Raw genomic sequence first — 26,118 nt, forward strand, 5'->3', positions numbered from 1 at the left:
GGTCTCCGTGAAGAAGCGGCCAGGAGCCCTGAAAGCACCCTCCGAGCAGACCATCAGCCCTGGCAGGGTCACCCCAAGGGGCTCTGAGACCAAACCTGGCCTGTAATATCTGGGCCAGGACAGAACCTTCCTCCCCTCCTTTCCTCACCTGCACAGACCCTGCTCAACTCTTGGGGTCACTGTGTCTCCAAGTATGATCACTTGTCCCACCTGTATTTCTCATCATAAGCTAAGATTCCCCAACAGAGCATAACAATGGCCCTCAAGCCCTCACTTAGTGTGGCCTCAGTAACCCTGCAGCTTGCAGCCTAGGCTGTGCTTCAGAATCACCCAAGAAGCTCAGTCTGAAATGACTGCAAAATGAGAAGTTAAGGAAAATATGATTGTGAGAATGTACTTTCACTTGACTCTTCTGGCTAAACTCTCACCATCCTTAACTTCTTCGTGAGTTCTAGGCTGAGTTTAACAGCTAATTCTCCTCACTGCATAAATTACCATTCTCAAGACTAAAAATATAAGAACGATGACAATAGTTTCCTGTGGAGTGAGTTTTCCTGTGCACCACACAGTCAGCTGCACGTTCTCATATGTCATTTCATTTGACCTTAACAGCAGCTCTCTAAGGCACACAGCGCCCAGGGGAGAGTGAGCTACAGAAAGGAAGAAGGATGCGTTCCTACGTGAGGGGTAAGACACAGACCTGCTGCCCACTCGAAAGGTCACATCACCTCCGTTTACAGTGCCAGTTAACACAGACTGATGCTCTCAGCTGCTATGAAGGAACATGGTTATGTGAACACAGCCAGGACACTGCAAGGACAGGGCTGTGTACCTGACACCTCTGGACAGCAGGAATATAGGTGGTTTTAATGGTCTTTAATTTGAATTTTCTAAATTTTCAGAAATGAGCAAGCATTATCTGCAATACATTTAAAGTTTTTAATGTACACAGATTTTTAGATCCTGTTACAAAACTAAATTAAATTCAAACACAGAGAAACCCTCCAAGAACATGGCCTACTTTTAGTGTCTCTACAGCACTTCTGACAGACAGTAAGAAAATGTCTCCAAGGGCATCCCCACGAGAGAAGGCTGCAGCCTTGGGACAGCACAGGGAAGAGGATGCCCGCACCACCTTTCTGGGTCACAGAATGCCCCCCGCACCACTCTGCTCTACTTTATATCCATCTTCGTGGAGGACCTTCCCAACTTCAAGAGTATGTTTGAAACCCTGAACTGAAGGGAACCTGGCTCTGGCACCTGAGGACCACTGGGTGGCCCGGAGTGGCCCCTGTGACATCAATGAGCATTGCACGCTGTGTTGAAGGTTGTTTATACGCCTTTTAAAAAATGTCTAATACAAATTTGTTTCTCTCCTTACCTATTCTTTCAGACACACACCGAGCATTTTCATAACTCACTGTGCTGGGGATGCCAAGATGAGAAAAGAAGAGGCACTGAGCACACAATGACTAGAAAATGTGCCTGGTGTGGACTCCAGATTAGCCAGGTTCCCTGGTACCAAGGGCCCTGGGCTTGGACACCCACACTGGGCCACTGGCCCCAATGTGGTGCCTGTGCACAGCTGAGGCAGGCCTGCAATCCAGGAACACCCAACTGTCTGAATTAGACGATCAGCTTTCCTCACTTACGAACTTTAGTATTTACACCCTAATAATGCAGAGCAAACCAAAATGATCCTCCAAGGTGGGGAAATAAAAGCTTTTTTATGACCCTAGTTAAAACAGCCCATTTGTTTGTGGAATGGGCTGACTGACCTCCAGCTTCACATTAAACACTATGACGTCAGTGAAGGAACCACTTCCATCAGCATGGTCACATGTGTTCTCCAACAAAGGAAAAGAGTTTGATGCCTTAATTGAAAATGCCCCCAGGAACAGCTCTGGAAGAAAGTCTAGTCATACAACCAGCATCAGGGTAGAAACCATGTGCTGACACGACGGCTCAGGAACAAAGCATCCGCTCTTCAGGCTCTGCTCCTGCTCCAAGAGGCGGGGCCGACTTCGCTGGCGTGGGAAATGTCAAGTGCACACACGCCATCAGCAGTGCTGGGCTTCCTCTGGTTTTAATTAATTCTTTTAGCTCGAAGCTTATATACATTTGGCAGCAGTACAAATTCAGAGACGGTCTACTTTTCACTTCTTCAATTACTACTGTGACATAGTCTTAGTATAAGTGATTCTGGCCTATTAAACTGGCAAAGTAAGCAGCCATCAGAGCCGGGGAAGGTATGAGGCTGGCGGGAACAGGGAACCTGCTCTGCCTCTCAAAACCTAACCCACGGGGGTGACTGAAGACACACACGTAGCTGGGGCCACACCACCTGGCCCTGCTATACCCTAGCCTTCTAGCCCCCAGCAGAGAAATCAACGTGGGCAGCTGGTTGGCGTAAACAATCCCACGGCCCTACAGCATGGGACAGGGAGGTGCTTATTACAATGCATTAAGAGCAACAGACAGCAAGTTGCAAAAGAGAGTCATCCAGTTCAGTTTACAACCAACAGATACACACCCCCCAAATGTTAGCAGCAGTTATCACTATGTGGTGGAAATATGGGTCATTTTTACTTTTCCCCTTTTGCTTATCTGGATTTGTGGTTCTGGGTTATCTGAAATAAGCCTTTCTTCTTTCCGTTATAAAGAAAACCACTAACGTTGCCACCTGGCAGTCTCAGCACTGGACATCTCACACACGTAGCACCTTGCTCTCTAAAGCAAGGGCATGAGAGAAGGTTTTCTACGAGCACTTGCCCCCGGCTGAGGGGACATGCCTCACAACCACAAAGCCATCACATCTAAGAACAGAAAGCCATCTCCACTTGTTACCTGGATCCGGTTCAACTCCACCACGGGACCGTGCTGGCGATCTCGCACCATAGTTGCTTGTACTACTTTTCGGAAAGCCGCCTCCTAAAACACGAGAGACAAAATTTAGAATGTGATATAGAAAGTATTACCCACAGATGTTTCACATCACAAAACTCCCTTTGTCGGGTCATGAGGTGGCCCAGGGCGGTAGCCTGGCATCCACACGCAAGCCCATGCAGAGGCTCAGGCAGCCGGCAGGGCCAGTGCTTAGCAGCACCCCCTGCCTGCCATCTGGAGGCATGAGGCACCCGGCACGCACTGCACAGAGAGGGGCGAGGGCCAGAGCCCGGGGACCACCTGCTCCAACCCAGGGCTCAGGCCAGGCTGAGGGTTAAACAGAAAACCGAGGTTTCCCAGCCAAACTGCAAGTCCACTAGTGGCAGGACTGAGGCACTAATTATACAGTATTGCTGTCCCAGCAGAGACATCGGCCACAAAGCCGCAGCAGGGCCGGGGAGCGGGCCAGGGTGGGATGGGGATGGCGAAGCCAGTGAGGGAGGGAACTCATGGGCACCGGGCACTGAAAGAAACCTGGAAAACCCAGGGTGAAGACGGCAAGCAAAGGGAGCAGGCCCCAACTTCACCCAGGGAGACACATGCCCACGTGGGCCTGGGCGCAGGGGACACGTGCTCGTGTGCGTGTGCGTGAGGACGGGAGGAGAGTCCAGACACCCGGAGGAGGCAGGACCAGTGGCAGCCCCAGGTCCCTGCCAAGTGGACGACTGGGCTCTCTTCTGGAGACAGGGCGGCTGGGGTAGGAGCGGAGGGCGGGCCACGAGGTGCCGACAGCAAGGTCTGCACCCCCCTCTTAGGTCAGAGCCTGAGAGCTCCGACCTGTGACGATGGGAAGGGAAGAGGTGCTGCCATCACACGGGGGGCCCACAGACACACACCCCGCACCATATAGGCGATGCAGAGGCAGGCCGCTCCCCACGCATTCCTGCACACCCTCCACCCCAAGGACCAGCACCCTGCTCGCTGCTCGGTCCTGCTCCAGGCATGAGCTCCCTTCCCCACGGAGCGCCCCGCGAGCCCCGCCCTCCTGTGGCTCGCTCTCTTCTGGGCCCTGGTAACAGCTCTCCACAGTCACCAACGAAACCCACTCCCTAGAATTTCCTGCAGAGGCGGTCCTTTCCAACGAGGACCAGAATAGAGGCTGACACCCCCGTGGCTGAGGGTGCCCTTTCAGCCTCCCTGGGCCTCCCTGCCCTGCACTCCCAGCCTGCACGACACTCACATACTCAGCATGAGACACGTGCTACCTCTCGCTTTGTTTCCTCCCTACAAGGAGAGGCTTTTTCCCTTTTACTGCTTATTATCACCTCCGCTTTGAGGGATTAAAAAAACGGTGAAAGTAATCAAATTTGCCATTTTTATTATTGAAAAATGGTTGAAGTGAAGTCTCATATTGATTTTACCTGCCCACAATTTTTTCCTGCTGCGGGTCATCAGAGAGCTCTTACCATTACCACAATCCTCATCACTGTCTACGTGTCTCTAAGCCACACATAAAAATAAAACGTGTGCACCAGTCTCCTTCGGCTAGGTATTTTAGGAAATACAGCTAATCCTGAAAAAAAATCTGTTTGGACAGCACTCCAAAACATCTAAATTTTATTATCAATAAGAATAGATCATAACCTTGGATAACAATATATGTCACAGAATCAGACTCTTCAGGACTAGGATTCCTCAATTTGACCTCTATGCTTTTTTTTCCCTATACAAATATTCCCCCTACCATACAACAATCGAGCCTCTTCCAGGACACCCTGTCAAGCTGCTTGCCAGAAACTTGATGACTTCAGGCATTTCATTCTAGAAAGCTCAAATTATTACAAATGTCAATGGGTCAAAATTTCTCTCATGACTTTCAGAAGCCTTCATTCATGATTCTTTTCAGAGGCTGTTAAACTACCCTTCGGCCAGGAATTTCTACATATCCTGGTACCGAACTTCTATCCAAGCGATCTGTAACGTCCAGGTCCCTCTGCTGGACATCCCTGGAGAAGAAATTATCCCATTATTTTTCCTTCCTGCTGTCAGCAGGGATTTGCCGTAAAGCCTCAAGGCCAGGACAGCAGAGAACACTGTAAGAATGGAAGCTTAGGTCTGCCAACCCCCTTCTGGGGAGGTGGGAAACAGAGATTACAGGGGGAAAAGGCAGCACACCACACTATTCATTTTTAACATAAGCTCCAAAAGAGAAGAGATTTTTGTCTGTTTCGATGCATTCTAAGTACCCAGGACAGAGCCTGGCATATAGTAGGTGCTCAGTGAACATTTGCTGAATGAGCTGTATTCAATACATTCCTACTTTAGGAATTTTTGTTGGATAAAACTTACTGAAGATACCAATATCACCTATAGTAAAAACTGCTACCAGAGCGGTACCTTTCCCTGGGATATCAGAACTCCTCGCAGAGTGCCAAAGCCCACAGAAGGCCCGAGTCCAGTTTCATCGAGAGAGCCCTCCAGGTCAAACATGGGGATGCAGGGGCAGAAGAGCTCTGAGATGTGATGCAACAGCAGCAGCCGGTTCCGCAGTGCTGTGATTGGGATCTCCTGCAAATGACTGTACTCCATGGGGACCTGAAACATGGAAACTGCGTTAAGTCAACTTAGGCGCCAAACGCACAGGTAAGCCATAGTATAGTAGATGGATTCTGAAAATACTGTTTTTGAAAACACAGAAGCACTATGACTTCTGAGTTTGGTTTAAAATATCTTGCTGTTTCTAAAATAATATTTTGGCCATTTTGCCTGAGCCAAGAAACGTAAACCAAAGAGAACGTTAAAAAAAATTAGCGTATAGAAATATATTTACTACAGAAAACATGCAGCCTGAACTACCAGAATGGTTTTATATAGTTTATAAAATTTTGAATAAAGGTGACACACTGATACACACAGAATGTCGACAGGTGTGAATAATTAATGTTCTTAAAAATACTGTTCTTACCATTACCAATAATTATAAATTATTTTCAGTAGAGCACCTCTGTAAATGTATAAGGGGAAAACAAAGTGGGCGCACGCTTGCACACGCATAATTCAATACACAGGCTGTAACTTTGTCACAACCTGCATGCCTGCTGGCCCACTCACCCAATCGCCACTAACCTGTGCAGGGAGCTTCCCAGCACTGGCGGGCTTGCTCGTTGACCAGGCGAGAGTGTGTGCTGAGCCACAGGCCACACGGTTGACCTTCTTGCCCTGAAGGGCAGCTACCAGCCGAGGCCTCTGGATGGCATTTGTTGTTCCATCTCCCAGCTGTCCCTCATCATTGTCGCCCCACGTATAAACTTCACCTAATGCAGATTTAGAACAAGGACTTGTATACTAGGACCAATGAACGCACAACCACCACCATCTTCCCACACGTACAGTCCTCGCTGCCCTCCAGCTGGGTGTCGGCGGTTGTCTGTGAAATGTTAACCTTACGGTGATCTAGATGTCTCTAATCACAACACTCAAAGAGGTAGCAGGCTTCCCAGGACCCTTCCCCTGCTGCTAACACGGCTTTTCCAACCGTGTCTGTTCACAGGACTAAGCATGTAACTGGAGCAGTTCTTAATCAGAACAAGTAACATCAAAACAGATGGTAGGGCTTCCCTGGTGGCGCAGTGGTGGGGGGTCCGCCTGCCGATGCAGGGGACACGGGTTCGTACCCCGGTCCGGGAGGATCCCACGTGCCGCGGAGTGGCTGGGCCCGTGAGCCATGGCCGCTGAGCCTGTGCATCCGGAGCCTGTGCTCCGCAACAGGAGAGGCCACAGCGGTGAGGGGCCCGCATACCGCAAAGAAAAAAAAAACAGATGGTAAATACTTACAATCCAAATTGATTTTGTATGTCAAAGGAAGAGAAAGTCAGTTTTTAACCAAACAAAATCCATGTTTTAAAGGAACATGTTGTTCTTCCAATGGTTATTCATCTCCTAAACATGGGATATGAATCTCTCATTCATACCTCACTGATGAGAATCATATTTTTCAACACACCATACTAGATTCCAGCCATGAAACACCACTGTATGGGTAAGGTGACGACTAGAATAGAAATGAGTTTAGTTCTCTAGGAACATCACAAGCCTTGCAAATCCACAGACTCCTCAGGGTGCCATGAAGCCATAAGCACCACTGTGCAAAGTGCAAGGCCCATATGATCAAGGGCAGTGTGCTTGCGTCCTGCCCCTTCCTGCTCTGGAGAACTCAGTCCTAAAGCCACTGGGTAGGTGTCAGAGTGCAAGCAAGGGGAAGAGAGCCTCTCCGCAGAGGCGCAGCTGGGTGCAGGGAATCAGAGTGCATGAGAGACAAGACTTCCACACAGAGGGTAGCCAGGTGTGGGAAGTCAGCCAAAGCAGGGAGCAGTACACCCATGTGGGGACACAGTCCAGAGTGGGCAGTCACAGCCCAAGTGAGGTGAGGATCCACCAGGGGAGAAGGCAAAGGCAACGATGGGACACCAGCCACTACAGGAAGAGTAAGTGAATCACTTACTCAGTAAGGGGATCCAGGTTTCTTACCAAAAGAGAAAGGAGTAACAAGTATGGAAAGAGAGAAAACTAGAATGAACCTGTGGTCCAGTACCTTGGGGTACTGGTGTGAACAAGTGGTACTCTATGTACATATATACATATAGAAATAAACACAGATGTAATTTTGTGTATTACTTACATATATATTCCCTAGCTCTGTCCACTAAGAAGGCCTGGGAGCAGTGACATTCCATTAGCGATGAGCACACCTATAGCCCTGACCTTGTCTTTCAAACACCATTTTCCTCTAAAGGCACCAGGGCTCCTTGGGGAAACAGACAATTCTAAGCTTGAGACATGGAGAGTCAAGACGAGGACAGAAGGTCTTTTTGTGCCAGAAAGCAAGGAAGTACTCAATGAATGACGGGGTGGGAACTTCAGGAGATGAAACCAGCCAAACAGGGCACAATTTGAGCATCAAGGTAAGTAAAAGCAACAGCTTATATGTAACTCATTAAATAAATTAGGAAACCATGAGTCCGACAAGATGAAAACAAACCAACAAAAATTTAAATATCTGATGAAAATAAATAAAATGTTCAGTGAAAAAGGAATATTTATATAGTTTCAAACACCCTCCCAAATACTTATTAGTTACAAAGGATGTTCACAGTGGAACAGGCTGGCTACACCACCTTTATCAAGTGACTGACATTAACACCATTAGTAATGGGACAAAGAGAACATGCATGTCACCTGATGAACTGAGAATGAGTTAGGAATGCAGGATAAATTAAGATCAAAGATGTGCAACCTGAATCTACTGAGGAAACATCAAACTCTAATTGAGAAATGTTCTACAAAATAACCAGCCTGTAACCAGTGTAAAAAGTGTCAAGGTCCAAAAAGTCCAAGAAGACTGAAGAAGACTGACAAGAATGACCCTGAGGGGTGACTGAGGGTTGTCTCAGAACAGAGACAAGAGCAGCACAGCTGATGGAGCCCATGTTGTGAGGGGAGAGAGAGGGAGGTCAGGTGGAGTGACAACTGTGTGTATTTTCTCACTGAAGGCCATGTTGTGATTATGTAGCACAGGGCCCATCACTGTAGGAAATACACACTTGTTCAGGGTAATGGGGCACCATGGCATCACCTATCTCTCACATGGAAAAAGAAAAAGTTCTTTGTACTATACTTGCAACTGTTCTCTAAGTGTGTTATATATATGTTTCAAAAAATTTTAAATTATAATAAAGGAAATAAAAGTGTGTTGTAATTTCTTCATCAAGAACTACATCAGTCCCACCACAAGCCACAGAAGTTGCATATTCATATATGAAACTCATTCATCGAAACTAATTAAAGGGCACGTGTTCATATAATTCACCGAAGCCTTTTAAAGGGAGCAAAATTTGGGGAATGTCAGTTTTCCAGCAGCCACCCATACTCCCTGGCCCCTTCACTCCACCTTCAATGCCAGCAATGGCAAGTTGAGACCCTCTCGTAACTGGAAAATCTCTCCTTCCCCTTCTTCCATCACATCTCTCTCACTGATCTTCTGCCTCCTTTTCTCCACTGAAGGGTGTGTGAGATTTTACTAGGCTCACCTAATAATTCAGAATATTTCCATACTGTAAAGTCAGCTGATTTGGCAATCTTAATTCCATCTGTAATTCCCTTTTGCCACTGTCTTGGGGTTCCCAAGACCACCCTCAGTTTTGATGATTCACTAGGAGAACTCCAGGACTCAGCACATATCATACTCAGAGCTATAATTCATTACAGTGAAAGGACACAAAGCAAAATCAGCAAAGGGAAAAGGCACATGGGTGAAGTGCAGAGAAAACCAGGAGTGAGCTTCCAAGGGTCCCCCACTCCCAGTGGAGTCACACAGACGCATTTAGTTCCTTCAGTAACAAGTTGTGGCCACTTGTGACGTGCCGTCCAGCAGGGACATAAGAGACTCGATGCCAGGGTTCTGACTGGGGCAGGTCAGGCAGGCACTCTGCCTGGCACGTACCCAAGTTCCAGACCCCCAGAAGGAAGCAGGTTTCAGCAGAGACCACGCTCTTTGCAAACATTCTAACAAAGCCTCCTTCAATTAGGACTGGTGGGAGCCCTCCTGAAATCCAGGCTCCCAGAAGCCAGCCGAAGGCCAACCTTGCAAGCGAGTGTTCCTAAAAACAGCCGTATCAGGCCTGCTCTGTTAGCCACGAAACACAACATGTTCACCAGTGTTAACACCAGGGACTGAAGACGATAGGGCCAAAACCACAGGCGTATTTTCAGAGTATAGTATGACTCTCCCCATCCCCCCTCCACCTTAGAGCTGCACAGATTATCCCTAAACCTCCAAGTTACAAGGTTGGGCCTCCCACCTACCGTCCTCAGTGCAGCACACACAGTGCAGGGAGCCGGTGGCGATGGCAATGACTTTCTTCCCCTGCAGCCCTTGAACCTGCCGAGGTCTTCTCACATGGTCATCAGATCCATGGCCCAGCCTGTGATAATCACCTTTGCCCCTGCACACAAGGAAACGTGGAACTTGTGAGTGCAAAGCCATCTTGTTTACCACCCTGCGCCACCCTCCTGGAGCAGACACCACACTGACACTGCAAGACACAAACCACAGCCTGCCACAGAAACCACATTTCTATCTACAAAAAGGCAGTTAAAGTGACTTCTAATTAACAATCTGGATTTGGTGGACTTAAATAAATAGAATCTTGCATACCAAGTATAGACAGCACCAGATTTGGTCAGGGCGACAGAAAACTGGGACCCACATTCCACTTTAACCACTCCAAGGCCCGTCAGAGAATCGATCTAGAAGGGAAAAGGCTTAATTAGACTGATTCAATCAAGGTTTTTGCTGATGGTTGCACCCATATAGAGACTGCAGTGACGCGAATAGAGAATTCGGAAAGCCCTTACTCCTACGCCAAACATTTACTACAACATAAAACCCTACTCCACACAGCCAAGTGTTCTCAGAAGGGGCAGGAACCCTGGCTCTGAGGGAGCACAGGCCACAGGCGGCCAGGCGGCCATGCCACCACCCGTGAGACCCGCCGCATACTGCTGGAAATGAACACGTCACTGTTGAAGGTCTATGATCGCTTTCCCCAGCATTCACTCTCCCAACTCCATTTCTCTTTGTGATGTGGTGGCCCCATTCTCCAGCAAGCCCTGCACTTCCCATCTGCCCTCCAGCCCTATCAGATGCACAGGCCCACAGGGAAGAAGCAGCAGGTAACGGGGGACGGATGGCCAAGACAACCAGGGTTCTGACTTCAGACACTAGCAATCCACCTGCCCAGGTTATTCCAATTAAACACGACGTTGATCGGGTCAGTACTGGAACCCACTTCCACCCCTGCATGCTCAAGGGTCCAGACCCTTCACAGCCAGCACCCAGAGGTCTTGTTGGGGTTCATTTACCTAGCTGACATCTTTTCTCACCTAGCAAACTATGTTCCTTATTACCTGTGACTGTTTCCAGACTCAAGTTCTCAAATTTAAATTAATTATCCCCTAATTCTCTGTTTTCTCCTCACCCTACCCCCATCACAATGATAGCAGTAATGGCCTCCCCCCCCAAGACCCCCCAACATTCGACATCTCAGTCCTGCAAGGTGCAAAGCCTCTGTCTAATGCCTTCTTGACATACAAAAGCCCACAACAATTTTTTCATAAATGTGGAAACCATACGTAACAGACCTCTGTGAACAGAAGGGTGTGAACAAGTCGTCCTTCCCCTCAAACAGGTCCGCACGCTAAATAAAACCATGGGCTGCGTGAAGCCCCGCTGACCACAGACATTCCCAAGACAGCACGAAACAGTACTTAAAACTATCTTCATACCTCTGGGTCTTTCACTCCCTTTTCACCCAGTGACCCATCATGTGTTTTGCAAAGAAGCTAAAGATGAAGTTAGGTTACTCCTGAGACGCAGGCGGCGGCAGGCAGCGTACCTTCACGGGCGCCTTGCAGCCGTCGCTGCCCCCTCTGCCCAGCTTGCCGTAGTCCCCGTCCCCCCAGGACCAGACGGTGTCGTCCTCCGTGAGGCAGAGGGTCTGGGCATCCCCACTGCCACAGGCAACGTCGACCACACGGTGGCCCTGCAGCACCTCCACCTGCAGAGAGAGGGGCACTGAGGACATCCGACTGCAACAGAACGGAGGCTCTCCCCGGAGGGGTTAACGTGCTGGGATTTGGGGGTGGGGTGGGGGGGAGGGTGCCTGTCTTAATTCTTTACAAACAACAGGGAATCTTAATGGTCCTGCAGGCCAAGACAAAAGACACCCTCGCATATCTGAACTGTGAGCATCTCAGCGGTAGGAGGCAGGTCCCAATGTCCGGTGCTCAGTCCTGCCACCCACCCTGCAGCCTCACCTAAATCACAGCGGACCTCCCAGAAGACAAAGCCTCTAGCTAGATGCCAAGTAATATTTACTAGTGTAGATAAAAGGGTATTTCAAACGCTATCCTGTTTAAACGACCCATAAAATATATACCACGGTGGTTTTTATTCCCACCAAAAAAAACACTGTTAACTCTGAAACTAAAAGGAATCCGGAATAGGAAATACTGTGGATTTTTACAAAGCATAACGGCAACAGCAAGCTGTCCCTCCAGGCCTCCCGCGCACAGTTCCTCCTCACCAGCTTTGGTTTCAACTGGTCCTCACTGTCACTGTGCCCCAGGCGGCCATACCGGCCTTTGCCCCACGTGTAGAGGTCCCCGGCTGCAGTGACACAGGCGCTGTGGGCTCCACCAGCAGCAACGTCAACCACCTCTATTCCTCTCAGAGACTCAATGACACGAGGACGGTCACACGGACTGCAAAAGAGGTCACCAAATATAACTGAAATAGTTTCATTCTTAAATATTTTTAAATTATTAAATATAGGCTTTTGGTTTGTTGCTCATTTATTCAATGCACACCTCTCAACCTACATACATCTGTCAAGTCAATCATTAAATCAATCTGGAAGAATCATTCAGGCCTGAACTCAAAATCATGTAATTCCCTACCTACCTCCTTCTATACAAACTGCCCAAATGCCAGAGAGGAGACGTACAGTCTAAATCAGGGGCTGGAAGACCAGCACTTACAGATGGGCCATGTCTGGCCTATGACCTGTTTTTGAAAGGCCAGTGAGCTGAGAATGGGCTTTGCATTTTTTAAGGGTTGTAAAACAAACAAACGAAAATGACGAAAGAAGGATATACAACAAAAAATGTATGTGGCTGGCCTAAAATATTTATTACTATCTGGTCTTTTGCAGAAACAGCCTGTCCACCCTTGCTATAAATCAACATTTCATTTAAGGAGTCAACTAGTCTATATATAACATGGCAAGCCTGATGACAAACTTCTTTTTCTTATTACTGAGTTTTGAAAGCTATTTATAATGATTTTGGATATAAGACCTAAGGTCAGATATATGATGTGGCAAATATGCTTTCCCAGTCCGTGGCATGTGCTTTCCATCTCTTAACAGTGTCTTTCAAAGAGAAGTTCACAATTTTTATAAAGTCCAATTTATCCTATTTTTCTTTACTGGATTGTGCTTTTGGAGTTCTATCTAAAAATCTTCTTCTGACCTAAGGTCACAAAAGTTTTCTCTCATGTTTTCTTCTAGACGTTCTTAATTGTAGGTTTTAGACTTATGAGTTAATTTTGCATATGACGCAAGATAAGAATTCAAGTTCAAAGATCGAGGTGTTCCCTTAGGCAAGGCTGAAGATTTCAGTCTGTGGTATTTGGAATTTAGGCTGCAGTCCTTGTTTTTGGATGGATCACTGGGTTTGTGGCACAGTTCATGCTTTAAACCAGATCTGAACAGAAGAATGGCTACTTGGCCCAGGTAGAAGTAGATGAAGTATTTGGTTTAATTTTGGATATTAATGGTGCAAGATAAGAATTTAAGTTCACTGTTTACCATACAGTTGTCCAATTGTTCAAAACCATTTGTTGAAAACACTATCTTTTCTCCAATAAATTGTTTTTGCACTTTTGTATTATGCACTGCAAACTGTGAGGGAGGAATCAAGTTTCATTTTTCCACACTCATTGTATCAGTATTTGTGGGTACGTTTTTGGACTTCCTATCCTATTCTGCTCCACTGATGTATTTCTCACTCGATACAATAATACCACACTGTCTTGATTACTGTATCTTTAAAATGAGACTTGAAGTTAAATAGTGTCAGTCCTCCAACTCTGCTCCTCATTTGCAAAGCTGTCTTGACTACTGTAGGTACTCTTCATTTCCACATGAATTTTATAATCAGCTTGTCAATTTCTACAGAAATTTTGATTGGGAAGGGGTTGAATCAATAGGTTAATTTGGGGGAAAACCAGAAAATCAACAATATTGAGTCTTCCAATCCATGAACACAGCATACTCCTCTATTATTTTAGGTCTTCTAAAATTGCTCTCAGCAATATTTTATAGTTTTTTGTCTGTAAGTTATCTATACCTTTGGGTCAAATTTATTCCTTACTATTTCGATTTTAGGGGGAGGGTACCATAAATGGTATTTGAAAATCTCAACTTCTGATTGCATATGTATATGTATAAAGACACACAGTTGACACTTTTAAATGCAGAAATGTTTCCTTTATTTGCCTGCAATCGACTTTTATTTACTGATCTTCTATCCTGCAACCCTGCTAATCACACTCATTAATTCTAGTAGCTGTTTTGTAGATACCATCAGATTTTCTACATAAATAATCATATTATGTGTAAATGGACAGCTTTAATTCTCCTTCCAATCTGAATGCCTTTTACCTCTTTGCATTGTTGTGCCGCACTTGCTAAACCTGCTAAACAACGCTGAATACAACTGGTGACAGACAGCAGCAGATGTCCTTGTCTTGCTCCTGGAGATAGGGAAAGTGTTCAGCCTGTCACCATCAGGTACCACATTAGCTCTGGCTTTCTTTCTTTCTTTCATTCATTCATTCGTTTATTTATGGCTGTGTTGGGTCTTCGTTGCTGTGCGTGAGCTTTCTCTAGTTGTGGCGAGCAGGGGCTACTCTTCATTGCGGTGTGTGGGCTTCTCATTGCGGTGGCTTCTCTTGCTGTGGAGCACGGGCTCTAGGCACTCAGTAGTTGTGGCTCGCGGGCTCTAGAGTGCAGGCTCAGTAGTTGTGGTGCATGGACTTAGTTACTCCACGGTACGTGCGATCTTCCCAGACCAGGGCTCGAACCCGTGTTCCCTGCACTGGCAGGCAGATTCTTAACCACTGAGCCAACAGGGAAGTCAAGCCCTAGCTTTAACAGAGATGCCCTTTACGAAGCTGAGGAAGTTTTCTCTCATTCCCAGATTGCTGAAAGTTTTTATCAGAAACAAATGTTACTTTGCCAAATGCTTTTCCGCCTTTCATCTATTGAGATAATCTATACAGTTTTTCTTTTTTACACTGATCAATCTTCTAATGTTAAAACAATTATTCAATACTGGCAAAAACGTCATTTGGCCTTACTGCTTTATCCTTTTACATATTGTTGGATTCAACTTTCTAAAATATTAAGAATTTTTACATCTATGCTCATGAAGGATACTGGTCTATATTTTCCTAATAACATCTGAGTCTGGTTTTGATATAAAAATAAAGCTGTCCTCAAAAAAGTAAATTGGCTAGAATTCCCTCCTCAATTTTCTGAAATTGACTGTGAAGAACTGGTATTATCTGTTACCTACATGTGTGGTAGACATCACCAGTCACATATCTGGTCCTGAGGATTTATTTGTAGGAAATTCAATTTCTTAAATAGACACAGGGCCATTCAAGTCATCTAATTTTTCTTGAGTGAGCATTAAAGAATGTGTGTCCTTTGAGGAATTTGTCCATTTCACCTAAAAAGTTCAATCTGTCGGCATAAAGTTATTTAATATACTGCATCTTTCAATAACTACATTCTGCAGTAATGAAAGCTCCCTCATTCCTGATATTGCTATAATTTGTGTGTGTGTGTGTGTATACATAGGTAGATAGATTAGTCTAGATGGAGGTTTTATTGATGATGCTACCTTTCTCAAAGAACCAACTTCTGTTTTCTTTAATTTTTCTCTATTTCTCTGTTTTCTATTTCATGGATTCTTGCTCTGATCTTTCTTAGTTGCTCACTTTGTCTTTCTTATTCTAATTCCTTAAAGTAGAAGCTGAGGTCATTGTTTAGAGATCATTTTTCTTTTATAAAAAGGCATTTCATGCTATACATCTCCTTCTAAGTACTGCTTCTGCTGGATCCCACACATTTTTATATGTTGTTTTCATTTTCACTCAGATCAAAATTCTTTCTAATTTAGCACTGATTCCTTCTTTGACCCATCAGTTTTTACATTTTAGTTATTTTTACATTTTATTTACTTTCCAAATATACGGAGGATTTTCCATACTTTATAGTAATTGATTTCTAATTAATTCCATCGCGGTCAGAGAAAATCTTTTATATAACTTGAATCTTTTTGATTTATCAGATTTGTTTTCTGGCCCAAATTACGGTCTATGTTGGCAGCTGTTCCACGTGTACTTGAAAAGAATGTGCTTTTGTTAAGTAGTGTTGTATAGTGGTAATTAGATCAAATTGGTCGATAAAGTTGTTCAAGTCTTCTGCCAAATCTTCTATCCACCTATCAGTTATTGAGGAAGGATATTAAAATCTGCAACTGTAAATCTGTTTCTCCTTGCAGCTCTGTCATTTTGTTTAATTTCATATATTTGGAAGATCTATTATTAGTTGTGTAAACATTTAGGATTATTATGTCCTCTTGATGAACTGACCACATCAACATCATAAAATGACCCTTTCTCTGTTGATATTCTCTGATGTTACATCTAGTTTGTATAATATTAATATAGGCATTCCAGCTTTATTTTAATCTGTGTTAGCATATTTTCCCACCCTTTTATTTTTAATCGATTTTAAATTTTAAAAAAAATTTTTTTTAAAAATTAAAAAAAAATCGTTTTTAAATATAGACATGTTAAATACAAATTTTGTTCTATGTAGCATATGGTTTGATCTTGCTTTTATATGCATTCTGACAATGACTTTTAACTGTTGTTTAGATCATTTAACATTTAGATCATTTAACATTTGATGTGATATTATTTTGGTTTAGATCTATACCTTACTATTTGTTTTCTATTTGTCTCATCTGTTTACTCCATTTTTTCCTTTTTCTGGTTTCTTTCGAGTACGTTTTTTGATTCACTTTAACTCCTTTGTTGGCTTATCAGATAAAACTTTTTGTTGCGTTATTTTCGGGGTTGCTTTGGCGGATGTAGAATGCATCTCTAACGATTAGAGTGTAGTCTGGGGTCATGTACTACATCATGTATAGTATAAGAACTTCACAACAGTATATGTCCACTTCCTGCCTCTAACCCCAGCCTCTGTGCTACTGCTGTCATATATTTTACTCCTATGTATGTTTTAAGCATCTCAATTCATTTTTACCGTATCCTGAAAACATTCAATTATCTCTTAAAGAGATTTATATAATAAGGGAAAACATCATGATATTAACCATGTAGTAATTTCCTCATTCATTTGTATAGATCCCTGATTCCATCTGGTATAATCTTCCTCTGGTTTGAAGTAATTCCTTTAAATTTTTAGTTGTACAGATCTGGAGGTGGTGAATTATTTCAGCTTTTGTATGCCTGCATAAGTCTACTTCAAATTCATTCCTGAAAAAATAATTTCATTGAGTAAAAAAAATCTAGGCTGACAGTTATTTTTACTTTCAGTATCTCCCACTGTATTCTAGCTTACATTATTTCTTATCAGAAATTCACCATCACCCTTTACCTTTTATTCTGTACATAACTGGTATTATTCCCCCTGGCTGCTTTAAAATATTTTGCTCCTTATCAATGGCCTTGAGCAATTTGATTATGATGTGCTTTGGTGTAGTTTCCTTCATGTTTCTCTTGCTTAGGGTTCTCTGAGCTTCTTGAATGTGTGGGTTTATAATTTTCATCAAATTTGAAATTTTTTCAGCCATTACTTCTTCAAAATCCCCATCTTCATCACTTTTGGTAACTCCAATTATGCATGTATTGGGCCATTTGAGGTTGTCCACAGCTCACTGATACTATGGTCTTTTTATATATTCTTTTTTTTCTGTTTCATTTGGATAGTTTCTACTATTATATATTCAAGTTCACTGACCTTTTCTTCTGCAATGTTTAATCTGCCATTAATCCCATGCACTGTATTTTTCATCTTAAACATTGTATTTTTCTTGGACATTGTATTTCTTTAGGACTTTGATTTGTGCATTTAAATGTCTTTCAGTCTCTACCTAACATGTTCAAGCTTTTCCTCTAGCTTACTGAAGATAGAACTGTTTCAGTGTTCTTGTCTAGTAATTCCATCACTTGTGTCACTTCTGGGTCAGTTTCAATCAACCGACTTTTCTCCTTATATGGGTTGTATTTTCCTTCTCTTTTGTGTGCCTGATAATTTTTTTATAGCTTTATTGAGATAAAATTGACATATAATATTGTGTAAGTTTAAGGTGCACAATACGATTTGATAGATGTATATATTGTGAAATGGTTACTACAATAAGGTTAGTTAACAAATCCTTCACCTCACATGTTTACTTTTGTATGTGTGTAGTAGGAATATTTAAGATGTACGCTCTTAGCAACTTGCATATGTACAATACAGTATTGTTAACTATAGTCATCCATGCTGTACATTAAATCCCCGGAACTTATTGATCTCATAACTGGAAGTTTGCACTCTTTTAGCAACATCTCTCCATTTCCTCCATCCCCAACCCCTGCCAACCACCAATCTGCTCTCTATTTCTATTAGTTCAGCTTTTTTAAGATTCCACATATAAGTGAGATCACACAGTTTTTTTGTCTTTTCTCTGACGCATTTCGCTTAGCATAAAGTCCTCGAAGTTCATCCATATTGCTGCAAATGGCAGGATTTCCTTTTTCATGGTTGAATAATATTCACATGCGCGCACACACACACAACACATCTTTCTTTCTCCATTTGTCTGTCAATGAACACTTAGTGGTTGTTTCTTTATCTTGGCTATTGTAAATAATGCTGCAATGAACATGGGGGTGCAGATATCTTTTTGAAATAGTGGTTTCATTTCCTTTGGCTATATACCCAGAAGTGAGATTATTGGATCATATGCTAATTCAATTTTAAATTTTATGAGGAACTTCCACACTGTTTCGCACAGTGGCTGCACCAATTTACATTCCCATCAACAATGTACAAGCGCTCCCTTTTCTCCACACCCTTGCAAGTACTTGTTACCTCTTGTCTTCTTGATGATAGCCATTCTAACACTTGTGAGGTGATATCTTACTGTGGTTTTGATTTGCATTTCCCTGATGATTTAGTGATCTTGAGCAATTTTTCATGTGCCTGTTGGCCATTTGTATGCCTCTTGGAAAAATGCTTATTCAGGTCCTTTGCCCATTTGTTAATTGGGTTATTTGGTTTTTGTTTGCTATTAAGTTGTATGAGTTTCTTATGTATTCTGGATCTTAACCCCCGATCAGTTATAAGATTTGCAAATATTTTCTCTCATTCCATAGTTTGCCTTTTCACTGTGTTGTTTCTTTTGCTGTGAAGAAGCTTTTTAGTTTGATGGAGTCCCACTTGTTTATTTTTGCCTTTGTTGCTTGTGCTTTTGCTGTTATAGCCAAAAAATCATTGCCAAGACCAATGTCAAAGAGCTTTTTCCCTATGTCTTCTTCTAGAAGTTTTACCATTTCAGGTCTTATAGCCAAGTCTTTAATCCATTTTGAGTTAATTTTTGTGAGTAGTGTAAGAGAGTGGTCCAATTTCATTCTTTTGCATTTGAATATCCAATTTTCCCAACACTACTGAAGAGACATGTGCCTGATAATTTCTGACTGGATGAACAACATTGTGAATATTATCTTGCTGGGTGCTTGGTATATTTGTATCCATAAAAACATTCTTGAGCTTTGATCTCTACAACACGGTTAAGTTACCTGTAAACAGTTTAATCCTTTCAGGTCTTGCTTTTTAGTTTTGTTGGTGGGATCAGAAAAACACTTAGTCTATGATTAATTTCTTTCCCCTCTGTTGTGCACCATCACTCTTAGTCCTCTACTCAGTGAATTATGAGGTTTTGGGAGTAGGCACTATCCTCTGCCCTCTGTGAGCTCTGGGAATGTTCCTCCTAATCTTTTTAGGTGGTCTGTTCCTTGGCCTCTCAGATATTCTCCTCACACATGATTGTCAGTATTCACCTCTGGAGATCACTGACCGTACTTTTCTTCCTGTTATCCAATGTCTTTAGGGCTGCTATTTCATGTATTTTGTCTGGTGCTTTAGTTATTTCAGATGCAAAGGGCCCTGTCATTCCAATTTGGCAGGTAGTTCCCGTTACTTTTTAAAAATTTAGTGGGTTTCGTTGCTTTGTTTGAAAAACTATGTCATTTGTGTGTCCCTTTCCCCTACTGCCATTTCCTCTGTATTTACAGTTTTAGCATCTGCATATTAACAAAATGCCAACTGTGATTCAGTGGATGACTCAGGAGGAGGGGAAGGGGACTTGGGGGAAAAGGACAAGATGAAGCTCACCATACTTAGTAATCAGAAATCAAAATTCGGAACTGATTTCCCCCCAGCAGAGGGGTCATGTAGGCAAGCCTAAATAATGTCACATGAACTTATTTCTGCTAAATGGGTCATTAACATTAACTTTGATTAGATTATTACAAATGTTGTCTTAAAAAACAAACTGTCAATACAACATACAAGCATTAACACAAACAAGAAGAGGAAAACATAACATTAAAAATGATGTTTTCACATAATACCTTCTGTTGCCATGCCCCAGCTTCCCATCTTCTGCCTCACCCCAAGAGTAAACTTCTCCTTCTGAAGAGAGGGCAAGACAGTGTTTTCCTCCTGAGTTCACAGCTACTTTCTTAATAAACACATGCTGAATGGATTCAAGTAATGTTGGGGTAGATACCGACTCTGTCCCTCCAATTCCTAGTCTGCCGCCTGCACCATACCCAGTGGCATACAGCTAAGACAAGAAAAAGTAACATAAACATCAGATTTTTATCTAAATATATTTCAGTAAATAATAAACCAATTAGTTCATTTTAGTAATTAATAACCTATATTTTAGTAATTAATAAACCAGATCAATGCTCTAGATTTTTTTACCACAGAAAAATAAAATTAAAAATCACAGGAATGTTTAAGACTTTATTTTTGCTTTATCAGATCTCTAAAAATTAAAGAAAACATTATAATTAATAGAAACCCCAAATTCAGAAAATGTATTTTGAAAACACAGTCTTTTCCCTGGAAGCATTTCTATTTTTGTCTAGAATAGCAACTACAATTAATACCAAGAAAAACAAAAATGATTTAATTAGCTACTATATGCAAATCCCAGATAAATAACACCTACAGAAACACCCATATGAAAATTATACATATACTTAGTACTTCAGCAAGGCAGCATACAAATCACACAGCAGAATATACTACTTTTCTTTCATTCTAAGTGGGTAATTGATTTGGGACATAAAACATCTTTACCATAAAAAAAAAAAAATCAAGATTGCCACTTCCAGATGCACGTCAAACACCCCTCCTATAACAATTTAAACGCTGTTTCACATTGTTTCAAATGCTCTGCTGCATTGACACAACAGTAAGGAAACTTCAAGGACTAAAACAGGAAGTGAAACCAAGAATTCAGATGGATAAATGAATCCAAAGTCAGCCTCCCCTGGGCAGGTTTTAAGGCTCTCGAGTGCACTGGGTGTGGGCAGTGAGGCGCCAAGCCTAAAGGGAGACTCTGTAGAAAGGAGAGGCTCTGAAGTGCTTCCCCTCACTCAGACTGTGAATGAGAACTAAGAAGAAAACAAAGAGAGTTGCCTTTCTCAAAACTTGGGACTGAATGAGAGGGTGGAAAATCTCTCCTGAGAATTCATAACTACAAAAGCTGGTCCTTGAGTTGGTTTTCAGTCTGAATTAATGCTACCTATGGTCTAAATTCCGTAGGTAGAGAATTTAATTTACAATGGCTTAAAGTTGGTAGTACCCAGGGTCACAAATTCTTGTTTGATTAGTGACTTCAAACTAGGCCTCTGACACCACAAACTTCTTAACCAGCACAGGCAGGAGACAACACTATGAAAAAGTGAAAATGTGCTGCCTTCTTCTTTTACTTTCTCTTCATTTAGATACTGCCTGATCCCTCCTCAGTCTTCTGTCTGGAACTCCTCCTCTCAGACACCTTTCATGGAGCTATTTCCCAGCAGTTTTCCATGCTTCAAAATCGTCCCATCCTATCAGAACTTTATTGTTCAGAGTCCCATTTCTGTGAGATACTTAGCTTTCTAAGATGTTAATAGATTCTGATACTTTAGGATATCATCTTTTAAAATGTGTCCATTAAATGCATGGACCCTGTAATAAAATACCTTAGCTGAGAGAAATCAAAAACAAAACAAAACATACAAAAAACAAACAAACAAAAACTAGGCCTCAAAGAATTTCTACATCAAATTTTCCAAGGAAAATGGTCAGCTCATAGTTTTAAAAATTCCCATTATCTAAAAGGAAGGAAGGCACCATGAGAGACAGTCAGAAGAAAAAAAGCCCAATATTATGTTTAAAGAAATAAAAAGCTTGAAAGTATCCCCAAAGAATAAGAGACCAGAAGGTAACCCAAAACAGAACTTCCAGAAATTAAAAAAAACATAGTTGAAACAAAAAACCCAGAAGTATTAAACAGAAGATTATAAACAGGTACAGAAATCAGACAACTAGAAAATGGATCTAAGGAAATTATCCAGCATATGGCACAGAAACACAAACAGAAGAGGAAACAGAAAAGAAGAGAGAATTTGGGATAGATCTCCTCACCTGAACGTCGATCAGAACTCAGAGTTTCAGGTACAGATCATACAGAGAATATGGGAGAGGCAATATTTGAAAAAATGTCTGATAATTTACCAGAGTTGTTAAAAGGCCACTTCTCAGAGCCAGGAAGCCCACCCCTCATCCCTCACCACCTGGCAGAAACAAAACAACACAAAAAAGGGCAGGAAAAGTAAAAAGAAACTGACATCTAAATATATTCTAGTGAAACTGTAGATCACTAAAGAAAGACCTTGAAAGCAGCTACAAAGAAAAGATTTATTACCTTCATTTGGGTAAAAATTAATCTGACTGCTGACATCACATTAGCAACAATGAATGCCAAAAACCAGAAGAATAAAACCTTTAATAGGCTGACTGAAAATAATGGTCAACTGAAAGTGTTATACTCTAGAACAGGGCTTGGCAAATCAGGCCCACCACCTGATTTTGCCACACCCATTCATTTACATATTCTCTACAAGCTGCTTTCATAATTGCAACAGAGACCAGACTATATGATTCCCATAGCCAAAAATACTATCCTTTACCTAGAAAAAGGACAAAGCTAAGAAATTTTTAAATAAACAACAAAAACAATCAGGGGATTAACCAACAGTAGACCCTCACAAACGGAAACTGAAAATATACACTTAAAGTAGAAGAAAAATGACTGCAGATATAAGATCTGAGACGTACGAAATAATTGGTGACCAAAGATGTGTATAACATTTGGGTAAATCCAGAAAACACACGGTCTATATAAAACAACAATAATAATAATGCCTATCATTCGGGGAGCAGGTTAGCGCCAACACACAGGATAACAAAGGATCAGCCTTTTTAATTTGAGAGGAGTATAGACATTTTAGATTTTAAATATACATGTTAAAATCACCAGGGAACAACTGGAAGACAGAATTCTCCAGAAAACAGAAAAAGAGAGCTACACTTCAACCCTTGCTATGAGGCTAGCACGACCTTGATACCTTTGGCGGGTGGCCTCTGACGTGGTTCCCAAGAGTCCCTGCTTGCAGGGATTCCCGCCCCTATGTAATCCCTTCTTGGATGTGGGCTAGACCTAATGACTCTCTTCTAATGGACAGAATACAGCAAGAGGGATGGACTGTCACTTCTGGATTAGCTCACACAAGACTGACTTCTGTCTTGCTCTCATGCTCTCCTGCCCTCTCCCTTGCTTGCTCTGATGAAGCCAGCTGCCACATAGTGAGATAGCAAAGAGCTGAGGGCAACCTTAGCCAATAGGTCATGGGGAGCTGAATTTTCCTCAGGCCAGCCTTGCAGCAACTGCAGCCTGATGAGAGATTCCGGGCTGGAGGCCCAAGCTAAGCCACCCAGGGAAACTGTGAAATAATAAATGTGTATTGTTTTACGCCAACTGTTGTAAGTTAAACAGATAACTAATATACTGGGTTGGCCAAAAGGTTCTTTCGTTTTTTTCCATAAGATGGCTCTAGTAGTGCTTAGTTGTCTTTAACTTCATTTGAAACAATTTTGTTAGACTGTATTGGGACAGCTGTCATTATCAGTGTGCATTAAAAAAAAAAAATCAAAATTGGTGAATTTTTGTGTAGCCATTCTAATACTGAAGATATAGGGGGGAAAAAAGCAACAGTTTTGGCACATTACGCTTTATTATTTCAAGAAAGGTAAAAACGCAACTGAAATGCAAAAAAAAGATTTGTGCATGGAAAATGCAAAAAAAAATTTGTGCACAACATTTGTGCATGTTGCTAATTTGTGTATGGAAAAGGTGCTGTGACTGACTGAACATGTCAAAAGTGGTTTGCAAAGTTTCATGCTGGAGATTTCTTGCTGGATGATGCTCCACAGTCGGGTAGACCAGTTGAAGTTGACAGCGATCAAATCAAGACATTCATTGAGAACAATCAACATTATACCACATGGGAGATAGCCGACACACTCAAAATACCCAAAACAAGCACTGAAAATCATTTGCAGCAGCTTGGCTATGTTAATCACTTTGATGTTTGAGTTCCTCATTAGTTAAGCAAAAAAAAAAAAAACCTTTTTGACCGTACTTCCGCATGTGATTCTCTACTGAAATGTAACAAAAAGTTCTGTTTTTAAAACAAATTGTGTTGGGCGATGAAAAGTGGATACTGTACAATAATGTGGAACGGAAGAGATCATGGGGCAAATGAAATGAAGCACCACCAACCACACCAAGGGCCGGTCTTCATCCAAAGAAGGTGATGTTGTGTATATGGTGGGACTGGAAGAGAATTCTCTATTATGAGCTCCTTCTGGAAAACCGAACGATTAATTCTAACAAGTACCACTCCCAATTAGACCAACTGACAGCAGGACTCAAAAAAAGCGTCCAGAATTAGTCAACAGAAAACGCATAATCCTCCATCAGGATAACGTAAGACCACATGTTTGTTTGATGACCAGGCAAAAACTGTTACAGCTTGGCTGGGAAGTTCTGATTCATACGCCGTATTCACCAGACACTGCACCTTCAGATTTCCATTTATTTTGGTTTTTACAAAATTCTCTTAATGGAAAAAATGTCAATTCCCTGAATACTGTAAAAGACACCTGGAACAGTTCTTTGCTCAAAAAGGTAAAAAGTTTTGGGAAGACAGAATCATGAAGTTGCCCCCAAAATGGCAGAAGGCAGTGGAACAAAACAGTGAATACGTTGTTCAATAAAGTTCTTTGTGAAAATGAAAAATGTGTCTCTTATTTTTAACCTAAAAACCGAAGGAACTTTTTGGCCAACCCAATAGTACCATAACCGGACATGGAGTGGGTAAGACAAGAATATTATGATGATTGCACTCATGATCCTGGATCTCCCCAAAATCCCAAACACAAACCAAAAAAACATAAAACAGAACCTGACCAAGTAAGGTTTTTCCAAAGAATACAAGACTATCTGATATAAGGAAAACAATTAATCCAATTCACTATGTTAATCCACTAAAGGAGAAAAACATCTCTTTGATTATTTTTTAAACATAGGAAGAATGTTTGACCAAAGTCAGTACCTATTCCTAAATAGAAAAAAGAAGGGAACTTCCTTAATCTGATACAGGGCATCTACCAAAACCCCACAGTAAGTGTGTAAAGGATTCCATCATAGTGCTTCCTTTGCAGCCTGGATCAAGCCAAGAATAGGCCCACTACCACCCCTGTTTAATACTGTACTGCAGCACCCACCAGGCTGATGAGCTTCATTTCTCCCCTGCACAGGAGAAAAGTAAAAGTAAAAGGTGAACTGGAAAGGAAGGAACAAAATTTATTTACAGAACATGGCTTTATAAAGAAGATACACAACAGTTTGAGATACTAAGAAAGAAAAGAGTATAATAAGGTCACTAGACATAATGTCAGTATATAAATACTAACGATTTCCATGTATAAGTAGCAATTAATTTTTTAAAAGATAGCGTTGTGGGGCTTCCCTGGTGGCGCAGTGGTTGAGTGTCTGCCTGCCGATGCAGGGGACACGGGTTCGTGCCCCGGTCCGGGAAGATCCCACATGCTGCGGAGCGGCTGGGCCCGTGAGCCATGGCCGCTGAGCCTGCGCGTCCGGAGCCTGTGCTCCGCAACGGGAGAGGCCACAACAGTGAGAGGCCCGCGTACCGCAAAAAAAAAAGATAGCATTATGATAGCAAACAAAAAGGAATACATACGTTTAACGAACTGATATGCAAACAATTATAACACGCTTTTTTATGTATGCTGCATCTCAAAATAAAAAATTCTAAAACCACAGAACACATTAAAGATTAAACAGAGATACTTTAGAACGATAACTGCTTCCAGCACACCA

General features: G+C 42.3%; 1 protein-coding gene across 6 annotated transcripts in view; it reads right to left on the bottom strand.

Annotated features, from left to right (window-relative positions):
* LOC132428722 (E3 ubiquitin-protein ligase HERC2) overlaps positions 1 to 26,118 on the bottom strand; it is a 228,869-nt gene that overhangs the window by 6,210 nt on the left and 196,541 nt on the right. For all 6 annotated transcript variants that reach the window (XM_060017026.1, XM_060017023.1, XM_060017024.1 and 3 more), the window contains 8 exons: positions 20,225 to 20,439; positions 12,030 to 12,207; positions 11,340 to 11,501; positions 10,100 to 10,191; positions 9,748 to 9,887; positions 6,013 to 6,200; positions 5,284 to 5,481; positions 2,848 to 2,931 (listed from right to left, as the gene is read on the bottom strand). In XM_060017026.1, coding sequence (XP_059873009.1) covers positions 2,848 to 2,931; positions 5,284 to 5,481; positions 6,013 to 6,200; positions 9,748 to 9,887; positions 10,100 to 10,191; positions 11,340 to 11,501; positions 12,030 to 12,207; positions 20,225 to 20,439 — 1,257 coding nt within the window. The remainder of the gene's footprint in view (positions 1 to 2,847; positions 2,932 to 5,283; positions 5,482 to 6,012; positions 6,201 to 9,747; positions 9,888 to 10,099; positions 10,192 to 11,339; positions 11,502 to 12,029; positions 12,208 to 20,224; positions 20,440 to 26,118) is intronic.

Source organism: Delphinus delphis, chromosome 7 (assembly GCF_949987515.2).
Source record: "Delphinus delphis chromosome 7, mDelDel1.2, whole genome shotgun sequence".
Classification (NCBI taxonomy): domain Eukaryota; kingdom Metazoa; phylum Chordata; class Mammalia; order Artiodactyla; family Delphinidae; genus Delphinus; species Delphinus delphis.